This window comes from Ictidomys tridecemlineatus, chromosome 15 (assembly GCF_052094955.1).
Source record: "Ictidomys tridecemlineatus isolate mIctTri1 chromosome 15, mIctTri1.hap1, whole genome shotgun sequence".
Classification (NCBI taxonomy): domain Eukaryota; kingdom Metazoa; phylum Chordata; class Mammalia; order Rodentia; family Sciuridae; genus Ictidomys; species Ictidomys tridecemlineatus.
This window is the reverse complement of record NC_135491.1, coordinates 12,293,128-12,310,670: the sequence shown is the minus strand read 5'-3', so window position 1 is coordinate 12,310,670 and position 17,543 is coordinate 12,293,128. Positions and strand designations below refer to the sequence as shown.

The 17,543-nt window shown below is 52.3% G+C and overlaps 2 protein-coding genes across 3 annotated transcripts in view; one reads left to right on the top strand and one right to left on the bottom strand.

The window, feature by feature from the left end:
* The first annotated feature begins 166 nt into the window (after positions 1–166).
* Cnfn (cornifelin) lies at positions 167–1,104 on the top strand. Its single transcript, XM_040278862.2, has 3 exons — positions 167–290; positions 661–797; positions 893–1,104. Exons 1-3 carry the CDS (start codon positions 182–184, stop codon positions 980–982), a joined length of 336 nt encoding a protein of 111 aa, XP_040134796.1. The 5' UTR covers positions 167–181; the 3' UTR covers positions 983–1,104.
* Positions 1,105–7,125: 6,021 nt separating this feature from the next.
* The window catches only part of Megf8 (multiple EGF like domains 8), a 40,176-nt gene continuing 29,758 nt past the window's right edge, over positions 7,126–17,543 (bottom strand). For both annotated transcript variants that reach the window (XM_005338148.5, XM_078031987.1), the window contains exons 35-41: positions 15,766–15,973; positions 15,429–15,588; positions 14,798–14,990; positions 14,170–14,340; positions 13,899–14,029; positions 13,320–13,452; positions 7,126–10,091 (exon numbers count right to left, since the gene is read on the bottom strand). In XM_005338148.5, coding sequence (XP_005338205.1) covers positions 8,823–10,091; positions 13,320–13,452; positions 13,899–14,029; positions 14,170–14,340; positions 14,798–14,990; positions 15,429–15,588; positions 15,766–15,973 — 2,265 coding nt within the window. In that variant the 3' untranslated portion in view covers positions 7,126–8,822. The remainder of the gene's footprint in view (positions 10,092–13,319; positions 13,453–13,898; positions 14,030–14,169; positions 14,341–14,797; positions 14,991–15,428; positions 15,589–15,765; positions 15,974–17,543) is intronic.

The following is a 17,543-nucleotide window of genomic DNA, read 5'->3' as shown; positions in this document are numbered from 1 at the left end:
ACAGACTGGGCTGTTGACGCATAGATGTGGCAGAAAAGAACTGGGAGGAGCAATGGTGTCCCTTCAGTGGGCGGCCTGGTGGCCCTGCCCAGACTGCCCGGCAGAGGGAAGGGTGGCAGGGGCGCTGGTCTCAGGAGGCACTAAGGCTGCCTGCTGATCCTCTTCTCCCACCTCTGCAGCCATGTCCTACCCGGTGACCAGTCAGCCCCAGTGCGCCAGCAGCTGCTATCAGACCCAGCTCAGTGACTGGCACACGGGTCTCACGGACTGTTGCAATGACATGCCCGTCTGTAAGTGTCCTGGGAAGGAGGGAGGGGAGGGAAGCTCACCTGTACGCCACTCTGCCACTCCGACGTCCACCTTTCTAAGTCCACTCCCACCTCCCTTCTTTAGTTCCACTCTAACCCTTGCCCCCTCTTGGGACCCCCAACCTCACAATCTAACAACCCTCAACCTCCCCTCAGCCACCACCCTGGATCCTCAACTTTCCCAGTTGTGACCCTGCTCCCTCTTCAAACGCTCTCTGTCACTAAACCACCTCCTTCGACCCTAATTCCCCCTGGGACCTGTTTTCCCCATTCCCTCCGGGACCCTCACTGGGAGCGCAGCGGGCCGGAGGCGCCCGTCGGCTCCGCCCCTGACGGCCCTCGCCCCGCCCAGGTTTGTGTGGCACTTTCGCCCCGCTGTGCCTCGCCTGCCGCATCTCCGACGACTTCGGCGAGTGCTGCTGCGCTCCGTACCTGCCCGGCGGCCTGCACTCCCTCCGCACAGGCATGCGCGAGCGCTACCGCATCCAGGTGCGCGCCGGGCGGAGCCCCGCGGGAGCCGGGGGCTGGGGACTGGCACCGTGGGACCCCAGGCAGCGCTCTGACCTCTCTCTTTCACCCCCCAGGGTTCCGTCGGGCACGATTGGGCGGCCCTCACTTTCTGTCTGCCCTGCGCCCTCTGCCAGATGGCGCGGGAACTGAAGATTCGAGAGTAAAGACGTCCCCCTTCTTCCTCCTCCTAGTCCACCACTCACGCCTCCGATCCTTCCCGGGAGAGCCTGCCCCGCCGTCCGTCTCACCGCCAAAAATACACCCACAATAAAAACCTGAAAACCAACTCCGCCTACATCCTTTTTTTTTTTTTTTTCTCCCTAGGAAGGAATCTGGGTGGAGAGGGAGGTTTGGGGAAGGAGGTGGGGACATGACAGATGCCTAGGTGCGCACGGAGTTTGGTGGAGTCTGGCGTCTGATGAGACAGGCTGTGTATATGGCTTTTGTGAGTCTTCCCTCTCTGAGACCAAGTGTTCTTACTAACACAGCAAAACCACAAACCCCGTAACAGCACATTGTGAAGCTCTGTCCACATCCTGAAAATAAGCAAAACTAGAAAGTCAGTCTCAACGGAGTCCAAACAGTAAAGTTTAAAAAAAAAAAAAAATCTAAGCCTTCTCCTAAATTCAGTCAATAAGTGTGGACTTTTGGCTTCATGCTTCTACTAACAGGTTTGGGGAACTTTTATCTCCAAAACAAAGAACTGCCAAGCTTAAGGCTCTATGGTACTGAAAGGCATCCTAAGGATTTTCTAGTTCAATGAATACTCCCCCACCTCTCCACTCCCCCCCTCTTTTTTTTTTGTACTGGAGATTGAACCCAGGGGCACTTTGCCACTGAGCTCTTTATTTTGAGACAAGTTTTCTCTAAGTTGCTGAGGGCCTTGCTAAATTGCTGAAGCCTGGAACTGGTGATTCTCCTGCCTCTGCCTCCCTTGTTGCTGGGATTACAATGGTGCGCCACTGCACCTGGCTTAATCAATCCTCTTTTCTCTCTCTCTCTCTCTCTCTCTCTCTCTCTCTCTCTCTCTCTCTCTCTCTCTCTCTTTACTGTGGTACTGAGGATTGAACCCAGGGCTTCATACATGCTATGAAAGTGGGCGGCCACTGTGCTACATCCTCAGACCAAGCTAATTTTGTGTGTGTGTGGGGGGGGTGTTGCTGGGGATCAGGCCCAGGGTCTTGTGCATTCGAGGCAAGCACTCTACCAACTGAGCTATATCCCCAGCCCCTAATTTTTTAAAATTAAAGACATTTCTAGTAATGTGTCTATCTCTCTCTCTCCCCCCATATTTCCTCAATTTTAGAATGATCCTAAGAACATAAGAAACTTGCTTTCAATGGTCCCAAACAGAGAGAGTTCAGGGAAATAAAATTTGGGTACAAAAAGTGATTGGGAGGGCTGGGTTTGTGGCTCAGTGATACAGTACTTGCTCCTCACATGTGAGGCACTGGTTCAGTCCTCAGCACCACATAAAAATAAATAAACAAAATATTTTTAAACAGTGATTGGGATTCTTTTTTGTCTATACTTCACAAATATATTTTTATGTCACTTTTAATTTTCAGACTCCCTCGGCTACATTCTTTTTTTTTTTTTTTTTTTCTCCCTAGGAAGGAATCTGGGTGGAGAGGGAGGTTTGGTGAAGGAGGTAGGGATATGACAGCACCTGATAGCATCTAGAACAGAAATTGGGAATTCAATGGAATCGATGTGTACTCTGATTAAGTACACTTTGTCTAGTCCATCTTTAGCAATACCCCTCCCTAATGGCTGAAGTTGGGGACACAATTTGATGGTACACTCAATTTTCCATTTTCCTAATTCAGCCCAGCCCAGGGGCCAAGCTGCCCTCTCAAGTCTCCAATAAGACTAGTTTCCTGCCGAGGAATGTCCTATGGCCTTTCATATCAAGAACAGAGCTAGTCTGGAATAAAGGAGCCTCTGGGAGCTGGATTTGACTTCTGCAAGGACATGAGTTGTTGGGGCCTCGGGCTACTCAGGAAGCACTGCCCAGGGGACTCATTTTCACATTGTGTTTGAGTGTATATGGCAGGGCTGTGCAAAGAAAGTTACCTCCTCTGTTGGCTGACCCCAAATCTGCAGGTCTAGAACTTATGGCAAGTTCAGGGAAAGACAAAGCTGGCCAACAGAACAGATCAGGGGTATAGACTATTCTGGCTTCTACTTAAGTCTCTGAGCTCAGAGTCAGAGGGAGAGGGATGGCACTTTTCTAAGGAGTTTTAACCAGCTCACCCAGCAAACCCTCTCAAGGAGCACCTAGTGCCTTGAAATCTCAGGGCTCTGGTTCTTGCCCTCCTCAATCAACCCTCTTTATGAAGCTAAGCATTAAGGGAGAGAACTCTCTCTCTCCCTTAGCATGCCCAACTCCATATTTAACTTCACTAGACCCTTGTCTTTCAATAGCCAGACCTTTGTCTGACAAGTCAGACCCTTGTTTTGTCAAACCCTTGTCTGACAATAGTCAGGTGACATGTGTTTTTGCTTTATTTTATTTTATTTAAACCCAGGGCTGCCCCACTGAGCCACACCTCCAGACCTATTTATTCATTCATTCATTCATTTAAAGACAAGAGTTTTGCTGAGTTGATGAGGCTGACCTCAAACTTGGGATTCTCCTGTCTCAACCTCCAAGTAGCTGGGCTAACACATGTGTGCCTGGCAGTATGCTTTCTTTCATTTCCTACAGTGATCAGCAACAGAGCCTCTGGCCTGTCCACTGAATTATGTGTTGGAAATTGCATGTAAGTCCACTGTTTTTGTTGAGATCTATAGAATTGAAAAATGTCTTATAACTTGATTATTAAGACCATGTGTGGCAAGATATGGTGGCATATGCCCGTAATCCCAGTGACTCAGGAGGCTGAAGCAGGAGGATCGCAAGCTTGAGGCAGCCTCAGCAACTTAGTGAGACCCTAGGCAACTTAGTGAGGCCATCTCAAAATAAAATTAAAAAGGGCTGCAGATGTGGCTCAGCAGTAAAGTGCCCCTGAGTTCAGTGTCCAATACAGAAAGAAAGAAAGAAAGAAAGAAAGAAAGAAAGAAAAAAAGAAAGAAAGAAAGACCAGCTGAGCATCTTTTGGCCTCAAACTCCCACCTGTCAAAAGGCACCCACCAGACTATAATCGGCCATCTCCTATATGTATAAACCACTCCTAAATCAGCTTCCAGCAAGATGGTCCTTTAGGATAACAGACTGCTGGTCCGCCATCTTGTGATCATCATTGGAATAAAGGCCTTTCTCTCCCACCACCTTGCCACTCAACTAATGGCTCCACTGTGCAGCAAGTAGACCCATTTTTGCTCAGTAACATTTTCTGCAAAAGCAACTAGTAGGTCAGAGTATGTTCAGGACTCAAGATGGGACCAACTTGGCATCTAATCTCAACTCTTACAACTTACTAGCTGTGTTATTTTGGTGAATTCATAAACCTTTCTGAGCTTGTTTTGTCCTCTGAGGATATCAATCCCTAATACGCCAAAATGCTACTATAAGGACAAGGGATAGAACAGAAAGAAAGGCCAAAGTGTGACTTCAATTAATCATTGTTGTTAATATTACTATTATGTGTATATGGTAGACTATTCCCACATTAACATATTGTCACTCTTATTTAATGTTATCCCCCCCCCAATCTGCATACGTAACCATCAAGTGATATCTTCACTTAGAATATCTAAGAGCTGCCTCAAATTTAACATATTCCAACCTAACTTCTGGCCCACCCCACCCCTCCACCTCCCACATTCTCCCCAATCTTAGAAAATAGCAAGCTCTGTGGCGGCTACTGGGTCCCTGTCCCTTCCCTCCAGTGCCGAGCTGTCAACAGATTCTGTTGGCTCTACTTTCAGAATATACCCCAAATCTCACTCCTACCCACTGTGCTGCCCCCATCTTGTTCCATCCACTCTCCTTTTCAGGCTGAAAATATCAGGCTGTATCCCCTTTATTTCTTCTGCTCTAACCATGTGGGTCTGTTCTTCTCTAAATGCGAGATAGGCATACTCCTATCTCGGGGGCTTTGCTCTGAATCTTCCCTCAGATGCTGTCTGGCTCACCCCCACTGCTGCTCACATCATCTTATAGAGAGGAATTTTCTTCCCAACTTGGCTTAAATTGCAAGTGTTAACCTCCCTCCCTTTACTGCCTTTTCAGGCCATGTTTCAAGACATGACATCATTTACTTATTATCAGGTACCTCATTGGTTTATCAGCTCTAGAAAGGTAGGGACCTCGTTCATTGCTGTGTCCCCAGCACCCAGAATAGTGTGGGGCCCAGTGTAGGTGATCCCAGGTGGATGGCATAGGCTTAAAAAAGATGATTTTGTGTGGAGCAATGGAGTCAGTTTGTATCAGAATCCAATTTTCCTCTTAATTTGCCTGGAGTTTTTAAAGAGATTTAGCTCTCAAATCCACAAAATAGGAGAATAAGTTTTTCAGTGGTGATGTTGGGAAAACTGAAACACTCATGCCAAGCACCCTGCACAGTGCCTGGAGGGTTATAGACCCTTGGTAGAATGTTCCCCCCTTCCCTAAGTCTCCAGGATGTTATGTTGGCAGCCACAAGTGGGTTAGAATCCAGGCCTCTGACCTCCCATTCCCAGGTGTTCACCCACCACAAGCCTCTTGCATTCAAGTGTGTCCAGAGAGAAGTGAGAGCTGAGAGGTCAACCTGAAGGGTATATATGCATGCGCTACAGGGCAAGTACACAGGGGCATACACATGTCAGTGACAGATGACAAAGGAAGACTGGCTCTGAGTCACTGAGAAAAGGGCCAGTCATAGAGCATATGCTCTATTTAGGAAGGTTAAGTTACAGGGTGACTACTAGGAAGGTTTCCTACCTAAAGGGTCCAAGCATAATGCAGAGACCTGAAGAACTTTCGCTCCTTTCTAGGCAGGATATACTCTCCTGTGATTCGGGGTTTCTTGTCTCCAAGCAGCATGGCTCACTGCTAACCCTCAGCTCCCAGGCTGGTCAATTCTGCTTGCTTTATCCCCAAACAGAAATCCCAATTTGTACACCCTGGCTCTAGGGCCTGCTTCCTGCTAGGAAGCTTTCAGCTACAGCGACCTGTGCTAAGGGAAGGGCTCCTTTCCCAGGAGGTAGGACAGCATGCAGGGCAGGCACTGGGCAGGGTTCAAATGGCAGCTGCCACTCACTGGACATCCAAGTAAAGTCTATAATCCTTTCTCATCTGCAAAATGAGGATTACAGCCAGGCGTGGTGGCACACGCCTGTAATCCCAGTAGCTCGGTAGGCTGAAGCAAGAGAATAGTGAGTTCAAAGCCAGTCTCAGCAAAAGCAAGGTGCTAAGCAACTCAGTGAGTCCCTGTCTCTAAATAAAATACAAAATAGGGCTGGGGATGTGGCTCAGTGGTTGAGTGCTCTGAGTTCAATCCCCAGTACCCACCCTCAAAATGGGATCACATGACTCCTACCTCACTCGGTTCTTGGGGAAAATCAAATGAGGCCACAGCAGTAACATGCCAAGTCAACTCACCAGCACATGGCACTCAATACACACCAAGTTCATAGTCTATACATCTTGGAGGTACTGTGGTCAGAGTAATCCCTGAAAATCCCCTAAATTGCCCACAAAGTCTGCAAATACCATATTATCCATGGGCCACTGGATTCAGGCACTCCCCAAGCCTAACATATTGCCAAGTTCTCACCTGCACACCTGAAGCAGCCAGCTTTGTGCTCAGAGCCAGGTTGGGCAGAAAGGGATCATTTGAGCACTCCCAGCAGGTGCCCAGGCAGTACAGGTCTTTGGAAGATAGAGGTCTTTAGTTCCCTGCCCTCAGTCCGAGCTCTTGCTTGTCCAAGGGTTTGGGACCCTCCCGTGATGCTTTCAGTTTTGAACTTGAGAGTATACTTAACTAGAGAAAGATCATGTTGCTAGGGCCTCATTTCAGTCTCCATGCTGCCTGGTTTGAACTCTTCTTACATTAGGGCCCAGAATAAAACCTGGACGAAGGCAGTCTGTTTTCCCTTCTGAGCCAAACTTTCTTCTTATGGCAGGCACCTAGGGCAAGGTCCCTGCTCCTGGTCAAAGAACTTCCTGTCCCAGCTGCCCTTGGTTCATTCCTTCTGGGAAGCAAGAGTTCCACCATATCCACCTCCCACCACCACCACCACCTACAAGCGACACAGGAAACAAGCCCAGGTCACAGGGCTTGGAGGTGCACCACAATATGAGCACTTATCCAACTGACCCAGTGCAGGGCTGACATCCATTCCTCCCTCCCCTGCACGAAGATCACACTGGGACACTGGGTCGTCCCCCACACTCTTTATTTGTTGATTCAGTAGCTCCCCTCCTCTTCAGATGAGGTGGTCCCTGCTGCCTCTGACATGCACGTAACATGGGGGGGGTCTCTCAGACTGCAGACCCCACAGCAAGGGGACGTGGTCCCAGTCACACAAGGACCAAAACAGCAAACAGGGGTTGGAGTCTTGGGGGAGAGTCCCAAGTTCAGGAAGATGGTTAGAAATGGCCTTCAAGGGGTAGAGGAGCTCAGAAGTCCAAGGCGGGGCTCAGGTAAGGGTGGCCCCTGAGGAGTGCTCCAAAGTTGTCAAGGCAACACTGTCTGGAAGAGCTGCAGGGCGATCACTCCACTAAGTCCCTCTCCAACCTTGGTGCCCTTGCCTTCACCAACACCCACGCCCACCTGGGGGGCATCTCAGGCAGGGGTTGTCCCTTCTGAGGCTCCCTTCCACTGGCCCATCTTTCTGGTTTCACCAGGTGACCCTGGTCCCAGGTCAGGTAATGTTACCACTCAGCTTTGTCCCTCCAGCCCAAGGGGGTAGGAACTGCTTCCTGCTCTTGTTCACTGCTGGGCCACCTCATGGTCCCACCTGTTCTCAGCCGCTGCTCTCAGCAGCACCACCAGTTCCCACTACTCAATTCCTTCTGCTGAAACACTCTTGCTGGTTTCTGTATGCCCACCTGGACCTGACCGAAGTTGATGTCAAATGCATCTCACATCAAAACTTGGGCTTGTGTGTGGTACTGGGGAGTGAGCCCAGAGCCCTGTGGTTAGAAAAGTGCTGCCACTGGGCTATATCTTCATCTCTAAATCCTGGACCCTTTATCTTCTCCACAAGCCCCATTTTCCCCATCTTAACAAAGGAACCCACTCTCCTCCTGTGGTTCAGGCTAGTTAGGGTCACCCAGAACGTGCTCCCTTCCTACCCTGACCTCCATACCACTGCAACCTTTCTACACTTATCTTACACTTGGCCCTGACTCTCCCCACCACTGCCACCACCCTGATCCACTCACCGCCATCCCTTCTCCCCCTGCTCGAATCCATTCTCCACACCTCAGCTAAACAACTGCTTCAACAGTCATGGATCCTGTCACCACCCCCAAACCCTCCAACAGCTTTCCGTTACCCTGAGAATAAAACCAAAAACCTACCTGGGACCAGAACATCCAACCTGTCCTTAATTTCATCTCTTGACACTTGATCTGGGTCATAATGGCCAGTTTTCTAGGCCTTCCAATAAAATAAGCTGATCCCCACCTCCTGGCCTTTTTTTTTTTTTTTGCCTCTGTCTGGAAGATGTTTCCTGAAGCTCTTCCCATGGCCACATCCTGTGCTCCTCAGTCTAGCTTCTCTGAATACACAATCGACTACACCAGTCCCACACTGCCACAGCCTGCGAGACCTCACAGCACTGGTCCTTCTCTGGAACCACCCTGCTGTGTGTGTGTATGTGTGATTGTCTCCCTTCACTAGAACCCAGATAAGGTCAAGGAATCCTCTCATTTCCTGCTTTGCTCTGTGCCTACAGCAGTGCCTGGCACAAAGTAGGTACTCAATAAATAGTTGCTGAATGCAGAACAAAGGAGACCCTGGGGGGAGGGGAGGGAACCAGTGGTCTCTCAGGAGACAGTGTCCAAGGGTTCCCAGTCCAGGGTGGTCCCATCAAGTGACTCGGTTGCTGTGGCTGAGGACCCTTGGCAGGTCAGAGGGACATGCTGGTGAGGTTGTCCTGGCTCAACAGTCCCTTCCGGCCTGCACCAGCTCCATGCCCACTGCCCCCAGCACCCCCGCCACCTCCACAGTACTCATGCAGCCTATGCCGCAGCGTGACAAGGGCTGACCCTAGGCAGGCACCATTGGGCGCGTGGGGCCCACCAGGCAGCTGGAGTAGCAGTGTGGCCACACCAGCCATGCCATCTTCTGTGGGCTCCAGGGTGATAGGTCCAGCTCGCAGGCCAGCGGTGGTGGAAGGGATGGCTGGTGGGCAACAGCCTCCTCCCATGGGTCCCCAGGGGCCACCAGTCCCTGTCAGCAACAGGGGTGCCAGGAAGGGCTCAGAGCGGCGAAAGGCAGGTGGAGGGAGCCCAGGTGGCTTCCAGGCAGGGGCTGGGGCAGTAGGATCTGGTGGGAAGCAGACGGTGACTTTGGCAAAGGGGCGGCTGGCCATCTTGGTCATCTCCTGCAAGTGCCGGCGCTGCTCCTGTCGCTGGTCCAGGGCCTGCTTGGCTTTCCAGAGGAGCACACAAAGTGACAGGAAGAGGAAGAAGCAGGAGAAGAACACAGAGAAGAAGACAAACAGATCGATGTGGGCCTGGTCCTGCCGGAAGAAGAGCAGGCCTTGCGAGTCAGCTGAGCCATTGGTGCCTGGCCCACTTGGGTCTCCCACACCCAGCAACAGCAGGTAGAAGCGGCTTGACTTGAGAGCGTGGTGTTCATGTGGGTAGGTGATGACTAGCCGGTCCCGCACACTGCGCACCACCAATACTGCCGATGGCTCCGTCACTGTCACGTATGTAATCAGGCCCCGTGGCCACACCTCCCGAACCCGTGGCTCTGCCGGGGGGCCCGACCCACTACCAACCCCTGGTCCACCTGCCTCTCCAGCCCCCCGTGGCCCGCCATCAGCAGGAGGCGGGGGTGGGGGTGGAGGTGGTGGGGGCTGGATATGCACGGTGTGGACGCCGGTGTCAGGGGCCACACGGACCACAAAGGTGTCATAAGAGGTGGAGACGTAGAGGTCCACGGCACCAAAGGTCACATCCAGCGTCAGGCGAATGTCCACGTTGGTGAACTTGGGCTGCACGCCAAAGAGTACAGTGCGCCCAGGGCCCAGGGCCCGGCGCTTGGGTTCATGGAAGCAGTTGGTCTGGGAGGTGGGGTCCAGGCAGCACTCCTGCTCCACCGAGATGAGACGGTAGCACTGCTGGCCGCCCAGAGGGCTCCCGTGGAAAGACTCCCGGCATTTGGCGCACTGTGGGAAGGACACGGGGGAAGGTGGGCATCAGGACTGAGCATGGTACAGGGCTGGCCCCAAGCAGGACAGAAACTTTGCACCTGTTGTCAGCAGCCACAGCCTTAAGTCCCCACCAGTGCCCCACCACTGTCATGTGAAACTCTAGAATGTTCCAGGCACAGTGCGAACACGGCTAGAACCTGACTCTCCAGCACTGCTGTCCCTGGTGTCACCGGCAGTGGCTCCAGCACTCTGAGGCTCAGAGGTGCAGAGCTGTGTTGGAGTCTAACTCCTTGCTAGCTGTGTCCTCTAGACCAGTGCCCTAACCTCTCTGAGCTTGAGACTTCCTCTATATGTAGACAGGAACCAACGCTTGCTCAGGAGACTTCTTTTTATTTCCCTTCAATGTGAGGATTGAGCCCAGGGGTGCTCTACCACTGAGCTGCATCCTCAGCTCTTTTTATCCTTATTTTTGAGACAGGGTCTCACAAGTTGCCCAGACTGGCCTTGGACTTGCAATCCTGCCTTGGCCTCCCAAGTCTCTGGGATTATAGGCATGTGCCACCACACCCAGCTCAGGAGACTTCTGATATCGTACACAAAGCACCTGGCACAGGGTTGTCCATCTTAACTGCCCACATAGGTGCTTCTGGACTGTTAAGTACATTTCAACCGTAGGATCTTTGCACAGGCTGATCCTCTGTCTAGATGGCTTATTCCCATATGTCTACTCGTGTGACACACTCACATTGGCAGCAAGTGTCACTATCTACCATTTCTTCCTCATTCACTGTATCTACCATTTCTATACCTAATAAGCCCTACCCCAGCTTCTGCCTAGTTTTTCTCCTTCCCACTCACTACTGTGTACACACAATGTGTGACTTACTCATCTGGTAACTCCTGACTTCTCTGTGAGAATGTAAACTCTGTAAGGACAGAACCTTTTGCTTGTGCTGTTCTCCACTGGGTCCCCAATGCCTCCCACAGTGCTTGGTATATAGTAGGTGCTCAATAAATACTTGTTGACTGGATGAGTGATCACTATTATGATTCTTCAGCTTTGTGGAAACCATTCAAGTCCGTCCAGGCTCCAAATACTATCATCTGCCTGAGCTGGGGCAGAACGCTGAATGTCTCTGAGCCTATTTTCCTTTTAAGTCTGTACTTCACCAAGGCCCCTGCACAGCCTTGACAAACCTTCCACCTCTGAGCTGTTGCCACTGTCTCCACAGCGCAGGGCCCAGCTCAACAGCAGGCACTTGCCACATATTACTACCGCTGATTATTAGAACTGAAAAAAACCTGCCACTTCAGAGCAGGCAATGGAGCTGCTACAGCAGGAGGTCTGGACTAATCTCTGGGACTGAGCCTTCTGGTCAGACACCAAGAAAGCAAAAATTCTGGTCCAGGATGGAAATGCTGGAGGTTTAAGGCTTGGAAACAGGCGCCTTTGGTGGAGTTGTAACTCTGCAGATTGGGTGTTTCTGTAGGTGGGAGGAGGAGACTGAGGTAAGCAAGAGATTTCTCTTCCCTGGACAAAGAAGGTGGGTGGTGGAGCTGTGCTCCAAAGAGGGGGCATGAGTTGTCCTCCTTGGGGGAGGTAAGCCTGTGGCCTGGCAGCCAGGTGCTCCAGGAGCCTCCTCTCTGCAGAAGAAAAGGGAAATGGACTCAAGGGGGTTTGGGTCTGGGATTAGAATGGCTAGGAGATCCTGTGTTAGCCCCAGCCCACTGGGTGGGAGCAGCCACACGGGGAAAACCTGCCTGAGAAAGAGGCCAACACTGAGCAAAGCAGAGTCCAGACACAAGGAGACTCCTGAGGCCACTGTGTGAAACGTGAACGTGGCCATTCCTGAAGGCAGACCCCAGACCTCAATTTTTTTAATCTTCTTTCTCAAAACAACCCTCACCCAGCAAAATTCAAAGGACCCTCTACCCGACCCCATCTGTCATTAACTCAGTAATTTGTAGACTGAACACAGCCAAGACCCACTTTTGTCTTTTACCAAATCTCAGCTTATACACTATCTGGAAGGGGACATTTTAGGAGAACACCATTGACAAGGCCAATGCTTTCTAACCACGTGTTCCATGAGCCCAAGTTTTACATTTGATTATTGATAAGAAAAAAAAAAAAAAAACACCTCAAAATGTGGTTAAATCAGTAACAGTAAACCTTGTAAACTCCCCATCGGGAGCTTTTACTTAATCCCAGGACACCCTCAGGGGGAATACAATGCCAAAGAAAACTAAATTTTGCCAACCTGTTGACCATTCTAAGTGAAGAAGCATTCCACAAACACATATCCAAGGGCTACATGCCAGGTCCCTGCCTGAGAAACCATGAGGGAAGAGTGTCCAAAACTGATTTCCAAATATTACTATAACAAATGTACAAAGTGCAATGGGAAGTGGCAAAACAAGAAATTTGGGGGAAATCTGGAATAATCGGGAAGAGTTTCACAGAGACAATGTTTATGCTGCATCTCAAAGTGGGAGTTGCCAAAAAGACAAGATGGGAGAAGGTGCGTTCTTTTTTTTGCAGGGGAGGGAGGGTGGTACCAGGGATTGGGGTCCTATTTTGCATTTTATTTAGAGACAGGGTCTTACTGAGTTGCTCAGCAGCCTCGCTTTTGCTGAGGCTGGTTTTGAACTCGCGATCCTTCTGCCCCAGCCTCGAGAGCTGCTGGGATTACAGACGTGCGCCACCACAGCCAGTGAGAGAGAGAGAGGGTACATTCTGAGCAGTGGCAATGAGGCAAAGCAAGGAGCCATGAAAGGGCCTGGACTGTTCATGAAAACAGGGAAAGCACGGTGAGGTCAGAGAGTAGGATGTCTACTGGGGAACAAGGAACATGAGGTTCAGAAGTGCCCAGCACATCACGAACTTCGCATTCTCCCCTGTGGGCAGTGGTAGGCCCAGACATCAGTTTTGAGATTCAATACATTTTCTTTTTTCCTTAAAGTACCATGAGATGGGTTTTCCATCACCTGAAACCTCTGAATTAGGACTATGTAATGGAGATAGTCTCTGCACCAGTCTGGGAAATCCCAGAGGCCTGTCTGGGTCCTCAGATCACTGCCCAGGGCCTGAAACTGACTCAGAAACAATTTATTAAGCTGATCCTGATCCAAAGACCACAGGTTCAGAACTATGTGTCAGTTCTGCCCAGGACTGGTACCTCATCCCACCTCTGATCCTTTGCAGATATGGACTTGGCCCATAACTTGCCTCTCCAGCCTCACCTGGTACTTGTAGCAGTCTCGGCGATCACTGGGGGAGCTGCCCTGGCACGTGCCAGTCTCTGTGTTATTCTGGCAGGGGCAGCCCGTCCCGTCCTGCTCATTACAGGTGTCTGCGTGGCCATTGCACTGGCATCTGAGGATGGAGAAGAGAATGGGGGTTATGGAGCTCCCATGACCTCTGAGGTTCACAGAGGTCAAGCCAAGGCTGCAGAGTCATTAAATGGCAGTCAGGGTTGGAACCTAGGTTGGACTGACTCCAGTTCCCTGAACACTGGAAGGAAGACATGGAATGGGAAGGTCATTTGGAGACCTTTCCCCTCAGCAACCCTCTCTCCTTGCTCCCCCATCTTGTCTCCATCTGGGCTGCTCTGCAGCTCTGGCTTCTAAGGGAGGGGGCCCCTGAACTCTGAACTCCTCAGAACTCTGAACTCTGAACTCAGCTCATTTTCCCAACCCTGCCCTGGCCTGGAGCCCCCTGGGGACTTTATCTTCTTCTGACTGAGAGCAGAAGACTAGAGGCTGGGGGGTCCATAATGATTCCTAGGGGGAAAGGCAAGGCCCCAACCCCCTTCCTCTCACTTGGTGCATTTGCCATCCAGGAGGAAGTAGCCGTGGAGGCAGCTCTCGCATTTGTCCCCATAGCTGTTATTCTGGCAGTTCACACATACAGCTTCGTCTTCACTAGGACCCTCTGTCACCCAGTTTTCAATCTGGAAAAGGACAGGATGATTCCAAATGGAGCAGCCCCCTCCTCCCTGGGAGCCAGGTGTCCAGGCTCCATCCCCCTCTTCCTCTAGGACCCTGGAGTCCAGGCCACCTGCTCCCACATCCCTCAGACCCAGACTCTCACCTCCTCTGGATCCAGGGAGTACTTTTCTGGCTCCCTCCTGGCCATCTCAAGCTCCTTCCTGGAGACGCAGACGTGGCTATTACCACGACAGAAGGCATGGCAGGGCCGGCAGGTGCCGCCCCCCACGGCTGAGCCCACGAACAGCGGGAGGCACTGCTCACAGTGGCTGCCCTGGAAACCCAGGATAGAGTGAGCGGTCAGAAGGGCTGCAGAATCACAGGGCAGGGGACACACAGCCTTGGCACTTGGTATGTATGGTCCCAGCCTGTCCGCCACTCTGCCCCTGCCTTCACGGCTCACTTCCAGCCCTGTGTCCTGAGCACCACATGCTCACCCTCCCTGGCCCAGTCTCCCCACTGTCCACAACAACAGTGTCTCCAAATTTTCTCACATCTCCCTGGGACAGGACTCTGCCACTGCTTCCCCATGAGTGGCTTATCATGGCTCAGAGTGAGACTCAAAATGCCTAAGCACAAGGGCTGGGGTGTAGCTCAGTGGCAGGGTGATTGCCTAGCATGCAGGTGGCCCTGGGTTCTAGCCCCAGCATTGGGGCGGGTGGGGAGCCTGAGCACAGGCTAAAAGCAAGCAAGGGCCTGGGTCCCAAGGTCAGGCGGCCCTGGGTGCCCACCTTGGTGTGGTTGCGGCAGAGCAGGCAGTGGTCGCGGGCCCCCACGCCCGCGCACTCACTGTGGCGGTTGCAGCGACACTCTGTGGAACAGTTGCGGCCAACAAAGCCGAAGTGGCAGCGGCAGTGGTCAGGTTCCACGCACGAGCCATTCACACAACCCTGGGCGCACACAGGGCGGCACAGGCCTGTCACACTGCAGGGGTCAGGGCAAAGGTCAGGGCAGGTGGCCCTGGCGGGGGGGGGGGGGGGGGGCTGTCTCCTAACACCATGGCCTGGCCCCTCCAAGCTGGCCTATCTTCTTTCCACCTGATTGCTCAGCCCCCGTCCATTCCACCACTTGCCCTCTGGGGTCCACCCACCACTTCCTCCAGGAGCTAGCCCACAATCCTCCCTCTTCTTGGGCCCCTGTGACATTCATCCATCCCTGATCTCCCTCACCATCCTGTCCCACCCCAGCCAAGCTCACCACTCTCCTCCTCCCTGGATCAATACCCACCTCCCGCCTCCGGCTGCTCATCCTTCCTGTCTGGCTAAGCTCTGGACTTCATCCCTCACTGCTCCCACGGGGTTCTCCCCGCAGTCTGGCCAGCCCATTTCTCCTACCCACATCCCACGGGGCCTACAGCCTCACTTGTCCATGGTGTAGCCCGTCTTGCAGCTGCATTCATAGCCGTGGGGCTGGTCATGGCAATTCTGGGTCTCATTGCAGTCATGGTGCCCATTTGCACACTCGTCCTCAGGGGGGCAGGACAGGAAGGCCCAGGATGCCGCAGGACGCCCACATGTCAGCCCTGGCCCCAGGAATACAAGGCTTTGCCTGGGGAACCTCTACACTACCCGCCCTCAGCCACCCAGGTCATTGTCCCTGCTTCCTCTGAGCTCCATCTCTGAGATGAACCCCAGTGTCCCCATGTTCTCTGCCCCAGACCCAAACCGGTCTTCTTGCCTGGCTCCCATACCCTTCTTACCGTCACGGGGGCCGCTGAGTCCACCCTCCATGCAGCGGCCACCCCCATCCTGGCCCCCCCAGGCACACCAGCCACAGTGAGGGCGCCGCAGACACAGGGCACACTGGGTTGCCTGCGCACAGCCCAGGGAGCAGCTCTCGGGGCCCCGGAGCAGCCGCCCGCAGCCTCCAGCCATACATCTCAGAGGCAGGTAGGAAGGGCTCAGACACTGTTCAGGAAGGAGACATGGGGATAGGGAGAGAGAGGCAGAGAAAGGAAGTCAAACACTGCGGTGCTCTCCCAGGACAGCACCTCTTCTCTGAGGTTCCCCCTCCCTGGCCACAGTCAGCCCAGGACACTAGCTGGGCCATCACGTGTTCTCACTCAAGCCTTTGTAACTAGACATCAGGACTGAAAGTGGGGCTGGGAGGTCAGAGGAAGTGGGAGATCATGTAGACTTGGGCTGGGGGAACATTTGGGGCTGGAGGACGTCTGGATGAGCAGAAAACACACAAATGAACAGGACACAGAAGACAGTAGCCAGAGAGATGGAGATGAGACCTCATATCCGAAAGACAGGAGAGGCAGAGGAGAGGCAGTTTCCCAGGCTCCATCCCCAGCCCCTCATGAGGGCAGCGTGGACTTTATACCCCATGTCCTAAAGGTACCACTGTCTTGGGGTAGCAAGTTCCTCTTCCCTACCCAGCTCAGGTGCTTCTGTTCCTGGTAGCTCTGAAACCAACCACCCAGGATCAAGACAGAAGAGGGTCAGAAGCAGGGCCGTGAGCCACAGTTGCTTAGAACAAATGTGGTCCTGGCTACAAGGCAAAAAGGTCCTCCCCTCCCAGCTGGGAGGCCGAGTCCTGGATGAGGAGCCCGGCAGCGATTCAGAAGCCTTCACTCTGTAGGGGGACCCAGACCTTGTGCACAGTGAGGTTTAGACCCTTGGGAACTTCCTGGGTTTATACACTTTTTATTTACTGCACAGACCCTAAGTGAAGTAGACGAGGGAAGACATTTATCCTGGCTGGCTGCTGCTTGAAAGCACTTAAGAAAAAGCAAAGCAGCCTTGCAATCCTGAAATAGAAAACCTGGCTGCCGTGGTCAGAGCTCTGAGCGCACTGAGGGTTGGGCCTGCCAGGAGCCGCGTCTTGCGGAACTGCCAGAGGCAGACTCTCTGCCAAGGAGTCTAATACTGCCATGCCTAAGGCATGTAATAAATCCTGCGTGTTCTTTTTCTTGTTAAAAAAAAATCTCAAAAATATTCTCTACCAGGCTGGGCTTCCAGATCTAAATTTAGTGCGTGCACTGGCAGATGGTGGGGCAATCCAGGAGCAGGCAATGAGAGTCCTCGGTCCTGAAAAGCACTTCAGAACTTCCCGCTGTGACCTTCCTAGTGGCGAACAATAAGGCCCAACAACCTACCCTGCATTTCCTGTGTCCCTAGAAAAAATAGGTGAACAGTAAGTTCCAGAGACAATCCCAGCTTGCCTGTTGACATACACCATGGAGTAGCAAAGTGTCCGTGCAGGGTGCTCCATAATGAAGTTATTGAGGGGAGGGAGGGAGGGAGGAGGGAAGGAGCCAGGCCAGGGAGGAGAGCACTCAGCTGCCTGCCATGGGTGAGGTTAAAGCCATTACAGAGAACAATGCAAATAGTTCGAATCTGGCAGTCTCTGAACAAATCATAACAGGTTTAGAGCCCACAGCTATTGACCTATGTGGGGATATTTGACCTATGTGGGGGATGTTCTTTAAAGATCTGAGCCAACATCTTAAAGCTAGGAGATTTCATAGAA